At 46.8% G+C, this 7,155-nt stretch overlaps 1 protein-coding gene across 2 annotated transcripts in view; it reads right to left on the reverse strand.

Annotated features, from left to right (window-relative positions):
* The window catches only part of PHF2 (PHD finger protein 2), a 111,284-nt gene extending 104,740 nt beyond the window's left edge, over positions 1-6,544 (reverse strand). The window contains exon 1 of one of the 2 annotated variants that reach the window (XM_081898307.1): positions 5,607-6,544. In XM_081898307.1, coding sequence (XP_081754433.1) covers positions 5,607-5,704 — 98 coding nt within the window. In that variant the 5' untranslated portion in view covers positions 5,705-6,544. Of the gene's footprint in view, positions 1-3,675; positions 4,295-5,606 lie in introns of those variants that run through there. The other variant, XM_081898308.1, reaches the window with a different exon arrangement.
* Between the last annotated feature and the right edge of the window lie 611 nt (positions 6,545-7,155).

The following is a 7,155-nucleotide window of genomic DNA, read 5'->3' on the forward strand; positions in this document are numbered from 1 at the left end:
GAAGGCCATACAGTACTTTATTTGCATTTTTTGTTTCTAATAATATAATTGCCATATCATTTTCATTGACGTGGGTATTCATGCAGCTGGACAACATGCTGCACTCTTGCAACATGTTACGTTGCAAGAAGTCAAATGTGAACACTGAACTCTGCTCTACAACAGTCTTTAAATGTGAACTCAAAAATCACAGTGGAGTTGAAATGAACTACATTTTTCTTACCAATTATTTTTTTAACCTTTAATGTTGTTGCCCTCACATTTTCAGCATTAGCTCTCTGAGCGCAAGAATTTGAAGCACACTTTCCCCCTTAAAAATGTGAGATACATACATTTTTAAACATCCTTACAAGGCCTGTGGATTGTGCAGAAGGAACTCTCATTACTGAACAAATTGTCTGCCTTAAGTGTAGACCTGCCCTATCACATTGGAAACAATTGTCTTATTTACCAATCCAGAAACCCATATCCATCCTTATGCAAAACTGGAGCATTTCTGCAAACAGGAAAGCCCTTTCACTGAAGAAGATTTACTGCAAATGCAGCATTTCTCCTCCCTTGAAAGTGAATGGGAGACTTCTTATAGGCAAAGGAGAACCAGCTGGGCCATGGAGCTATCACATCTACGTTACATTTTTCTAATGAATGTAATACTCTCTCTTTTTGTTTTTAAGAACATGTGTGCACTTAGAGGTTTCTGAAAATCAATGAATATTTAGTCATCAGTCATGCTGAGTCAAGAATGAATTACCTATTGAAGAGTGCATGTTCTTCATTATTGTACATCAGTCTACCATGCTAAGGGTTGCTGAATGAACATTTGATATATGGACAATATTCTCAAAGGATGCAAGAGATATGGAAATAAAACAAACTGACTATGTGCGTAACTTCAAAACCTATTGCTTTCAATCAGACTTAGTCATATTAAACTGCTACAAAATTGACAGACCCTTGAACCCAGAATCTGCATTGGTTATTTGGGGTTCAGCTGGGTGCTGACAAACTGACTTCAGCTCTGCAAGCCAGTATTAAACCAAAATATAAAACTAAATGCCGTGGACTGTTCTGACATAACCTGGTAAAGAAATGTTCCATCAGAAATGGAAGATTTTAATTTGTTCAAACTGGTAAATTGGAAATGCCAAAGGATAGATTATTTGAAATTTTCTAAAATTTACTGATTTTTTCAAGTGGCTTTTCACCTTTCCTGACCAACATCCTGACACAGACAAGAACCTCTTCATTTACAAGTACTAAGATCACAAATCCACAGGCTCTGAATTGTGTGTCCTAAAAGTCTACACAATTTTCCCTTTGTATTTGTCTGACACTATGATGTTCACACTTCATCCTTAATAGTAGTTAATGAAGTCTATTAACAAGCAAAGCTTAAAATATATATGCATATAGCAACAAATCAAACAGTATTTTCAGAATTAATGTAAACAGAATGCTGAATTCACTTGCAGATCATGTGAAGAATACATTTTGAAAACCTATAATCAAGTATACTTTCAAACAAGTTTTTCATTCATCAGTTAGATTAGTTATAATTGTATGTCACTTTTTTCTTACACACACACAATTTTGATGTTAGCAACTAATGAAGAACTACTGAAAAGAATATCATTATTTTCTCTGGAGAAAATGTCATTGCATCAGTTTTTTGTCTTCAGATTAGATTTTACAACTTCCTGTGTTCAGAGTATTATCCTGGCAGCTTCCTATGATAAGTTAAGAGAGCTATAACAACATCCCATCGTTGTTTTTATTTAATATCTTTATGATTTTCAGTTAAACACAAGGGGGAAAACATCTGCCACTGCACAATCTCCTTCATATTTATTTATACTGTATATCCTACCCAGACATCCATTTCTCAGTCTTCTTCCACACAAGACTTGTTTAGGATGGACATGCACATTCATTTTCTGCTTATCTATCCAAATACATGCCATTATAGGCCCACACAAGTATAAGGGAAGGAAAGGAAAGTAAGTAGACATTAACAATGATGGGAACAGACCCCCTTTTTGTACAGGTAACCTGGGACTGGTTCAAGCAAACACTCCCCTACATTCCTCTATTTGTGATGGGATTGGACAGAAGACCAGCTAATGTCTTCTCCATCACGCATATGCTTATACGCTCTGTATGTATCCAACCTTCTTGTCCTTACCCCTTAAAAATGGGTTAAAGGGTGGCAGGAAGAGAGCATGAAACATTATATCATGGACACAATATAAAAGTGAGTCACATACTAGGCCGTACACAAGCACGTGTTATGTCACTTAATGAAATCTGTTAGAAGTTTACATAAAAACAATAAAAATACAACTTTTAATAAAGTCTATCAAAAACTAGAAGAAACTGAGCCAAAAACACAACACAACCATATACTGCAAATAAAATAGAACAGTACAAAAATAAATAAAATTAAAATAAAGAGTAAGAAACCAGAAAAGCTGGATACATTCAAAATTTTAAGAAGCATTTGAAGGTCTTTACTGTCCCTCCCTCACAAATTACCTTAAGTAATTTTGTAAGGCCGCGGCTATCACTGATAGAAGGCTCACTTGCACATTGTCACAAGTAACAATCACTGGCCTTGATGCCCTACTGTTCGTTCAAGGTTTTCATCTTGCAATTGCATAATCAGCCTCCAAACGGATAAGCCAGATTTGTTTATCTTTGTAAAGCAGGGAAAATGCACCATACATAAGAAGGAACATAAGAAGGAACAGATTTTCTCAGGAGGAAAAATGCATTTGTTTGTATTGTATTTTTGTATCTCATTGTTGCTACCTTGAGTGCAAGGGGGGGGGCGAAGGGAACGATAAATGTAGGCAAGTAAAATAATGACAAAAAAATCATCCTGACCAAACAAATGCCATACCTTTAACCACAGCATATTTATACCTTAAACTTCTACAAACATTTAAATGTCTGTGGTTGGTTACCACATACTCCTCTCACTCTATAACAGTTACCATTTTTTGAGTAAGATCGTGACTGTCCCAGTGAGCTAATGGGAAAGGATTTGAACTTGGGTCCCCCCCCCCTCCATCTCAGACATGCCAACCACTACCCCACAACGGCTTTCTAACTATTAAATAAGCTCCAACGTCGATCATATCAAGTTCTTCTCTCTTATCAGTTTTCTGTTGACAGCGATATACTTAGTTCTACAGCAGTGGCCTTTTCGCAATTCACAGCACACAGTGCTTGACAAAAACATAAGACAGATAAATTAATACAGCCAATTAAAAAAAAAAAAGGCAACATCAAGAAAGCAATCGCAAAGTTGTCCTAACAGGTCCTTACTGTTACTTTCGAGCTAACTTCTGTATTCCCCAGTGGGGAGGCAATTCCCCTTGCCCTTGAACCTGCGTAAGCAAGAGGACCAACCTGCCTTTAATACCTTCTCTGATGCTGTCAGGAACCAAGTTGCAAGGGAAGTTCAGTTTCACAAGAGCAGCAAGTCAGAAGGAAAATAACCAGTCAGAAGCCTTCACATACTCAGGCTGCGAAATTCCTACCCGGAGCTTAAACAACCCAGACAACATTAAACATTTTCAAGTCCTGCGGATCTGCATGAGACAGAGCAGCATGTGAGAACAATTATTTTAAAAACAAAAAAACCATTGCTTATTTTTGGCAGCTCATACCCACAGCAAGGAAGCCCAAGACATTTCAATGGCGTTTGCTTCCATCTGAGGCATTCTTCAGGTAATATCCACAAGATTTGTTTCTCCCCCCGCCATCCTCCCAAAGAGAAGACTGACCTCCGAGGGAATCTGGCTGAAGTCTTTCCCCCTCCTGCCTGCAGCTCCCATTTATTTCATTCTTTATTTATTTATGAACGACGCGCCTGCCTCCCGCCTCCTGCCACACAAACCCTCCACGGAGAGACACAAAGATCAGGACCATCAGCTCTGCCATCAGGCAATCAGGACGACTCGGCGTGGAGTGACAATTGCAGACAAGAAGCAACCACGGAAGGGGGAGCGAGGGAGGGCTCTTCACCCTCGCCCTTGACAGATCAGATAGATGGGCAGAGATATGAGCGGGTGGCCGGGGAAGTTTCCAGCCCCCCCCCCCGCCCCGTTCAACCTGCGCGTTACATTGTCTCAGATTCCACAACAACTGAGGACGGGGAGAATTGAAACGATCTCCATGTAGCTGAGGAGACGCAGCCAAAGCTGCCACCACCATCCCAGAGAACTGCAGTCAACCCCAGTCCTTTTCCTGCGGATCCCGCCCGCGGCAGGGGGGTGGGGGGTGTATGTGTGCGTCTTTCGAGGAGGCAGATTCATTTCCCACCCCTTCAAATGGAATGTTTTAAAATAAGAAGTGAGGGGAGGCAGAAGAGGGGCACCCGAAGTGCAGGAGGAGGACGTGGCAGCCGCTGTGGGCGCCTGCCCAGCGCGGCGCTACCTCAGGGCGCCGAGGAGAGGAAGCGTCTCTCCTCCTGCTGCCACCCCCCGGCCTCTCTCTCTCTCTCTTTGGAGGGTGAGAGCGGGTCCTCCTGGCGTTTCGCTCGCTCCTTCCGCGCCCAAGCAAAAGTGGCGCCAGCAGCTCTGGGCTTCTGCAGCCCTCGCGGCGGGGGATTCCCTTCCTTGGCTGCGCCCGAGTCCACACTGGCCCGCCTGGCCGCTCCTCTCCCGGGGGAAGCCTAGCCCAGCAGCGCGGGCTCGTTCTCTCTCTCTCCCTCAGCCGCCTCGCTCGGGACCCCCGCCACCGCTCGCCCTCTCTCGCCCGCGTGTGAGGGAACACCCCCAGCCCCGGCCGCCCCTCCTTCCCTCAGGAAGACGCGAGGCGACGGGGCCGCCGACAGCGCGGGAGAGCGGGCTCGCCAACAAGCCGGACTCCCGCCCCCCAACACACACACCCACCCCGCCCGGTTCATAGACCTAGGAGCTCCCGCCCGCCCCGTAGGGACCCTTCCTCCTTGGCCAGACGTCGTGTGGAAGCGCTTTCACAGTCCGCCCTCCCCCCCCCCCCGCCGCCCTCATATCCCTCTCGCGCGCTCTCCATGCCTTCTCTGGAGAAAGTGAGAGCGGGCACCGAGCTTTAAATCTTCGCCTCGGCCACCCGCCCACGAAGACCCCCACAGGGCTGGCGGCGAGCGAGGAACAAAATAACCTCAATAATAAAAACCCCTTCCTCAGCTAGTAGCCAGCCAAGCCCTCCCCTCCCCGAGGAAAGGACAATAGCTCTCTCCCCCCCCCCCGCCCCGCTAGTGCCGCCGCCGCCACCCGCAGCCCCTTGACACTAGAGCCCCGATGTGGGGAGGGGGGGAGCCCATTGTGTGCGCCCGGGCTCGACAATTTACAAAACAAAACAACGCACACACATACACACACAAAAATACAAGAGAGGGAAATGGGGAGAGTGGCTCCTCCTCCTCTTCTCCAAAAAGGCCTGTTGGAAAACTGCACGGAGGAGCAGCAGCAGCTCCTGCGAGCCCCGCCACCATCTCTCGCTCGCTCTCGCTCTCTCGTGCCCTAGCGAGCCGAAGAGGCGAAAGGCCCCCGAGCGAGAGGAGGGGGATCTGTGTGCCCCAGAGCAGGGGGGGGGGAGGCCCGATCGCTTTGTGTTACCTGCCGTGAAACCAGTCCTTGCAGGCGTCGCACTCGATCATGAAGCGGGTTACGTCGTAGGGCAGCCTACAGATGCAATAGACGGGCACCGTCGCCATGTTAGCTCCCTTCAAAACAACACTGGACTCCCAAGGCAAGCGAGCTCTGCGTGCGCGTATGCGAGAGAGAGGAGGGAGAGAGAGAGAGGCAGGCAGAGCCCAGGCAGAGCAGGCGGGCGGGCAGGCAGGCAGGCAGGCAGGGCGTCTCGCTGCAGCTCCCTCGCCGCTAAGGTAGATCCTCTCCTGATCCTCTCCTCCGCTGCCGAAGGGAAGCCGATCCGCCAGGCCTAGAGACGGCGGGAGAGGTCGCCGAGGATCGGGGCGAGAGAAAAGCCAAAACAAAACCCGGAGATTTCAAGAAGCGATCCTCAAGGGCGAGCTTGCAATGTCAGGAAAAATAACCAAGGGTTCCCGAAAGTTTGGCTGCATGGCTCCTCTGTCTGGCGCGGACTCCAAAGCGCACTGGAAGCTCTCTCTCTCTCCCTCTTTTTCCCCCCCTCTCTCGATTTTTTTTTTTTTTGTGGTGTTGGTAGTGGTAGTTGTGGTTGCTAAATGATCATTATTCCAAATGTTGGACGAAACGCATTCTATTGCATGCCCCCTGGTGACAGTACAGTACCGAGGCTTTTCATAAACACTCCGAAATGTAGCCCTTTCCTTGTAATGTCCTTACGTCAGCTTGCAACATTGTAATATTTCCTCTGATGGGGCTGGGGAGGGAGGCTGCAGAAAAGGGGAGGCGAATATGTGAAAACTCCCAAGCTTGGCACCGTGCAAAATTGTTGTTTTTTATTTTTTGAAGGGAAGAAAGGAAGAAAAAAAAAAGAGCGGGTAGGGGGAGAGGAAGAGAGCCAGTCTCAGAGCTGGAAAATAAACAGGGAGGCGTGCAAAGCGGAGACGATTGAAGGAGGGAGATTTTAAAAAATTACAAACGATTCAGTGAGGGATAGTTGGAAGGGGGGGTGAAAGAAAGCTCGCGGAAAGGGGAGGAGAGTAAGAGCGAAAGGTTCTTTAAAAAATTTAAAAATATTACAGAAACTTTAAAAAATACTATCGGCACATTAGGAGGCTCTCGTCAACCCTTCTCCCAGAAATTTTGGGTTGGAAAGGGGACAGCAGCATCTACAGCTAATGTGAGGTGAGGGAATCAGTAGGTCTCCCCCCGACCCCCCAAAAAAATGTTTTTAGCTTCCCGTGGCTGCCCAAGGCTGGAAGGAACTTGGGGGTCCGAGTTCAAACTAGAAAGCTCCTAACCCCAGCCCTGTTTTTTCAAGTGATTCTGCAACAGAGGAAGGTATTAAATGGGGTGCGGGGAGCTGGGAGGAATAAGCTCAGGCGGGGAAACAGACACAGCCTTCTTCTAAGGCTACGTACATTCACAACCGAAAGTGCGAGCCTGGTTTTAAAAATAAAAAAAAAGTTAATAAAACTGGAGAGTCGAACAGAGGAAGTGGCGGTTCCGGTTCTTGTCTTTCCGGTATATGGCGCTCCACGACTTCGCTTTTACGCTG

The sequence above is a fragment of the Podarcis melisellensis genome (assembly GCF_964234715.1).
Source record: "Podarcis melisellensis genome assembly, chromosome: 2".
NCBI lineage: Eukaryota > Metazoa > Chordata > Lepidosauria > Squamata > Lacertidae > Podarcis > Podarcis melisellensis.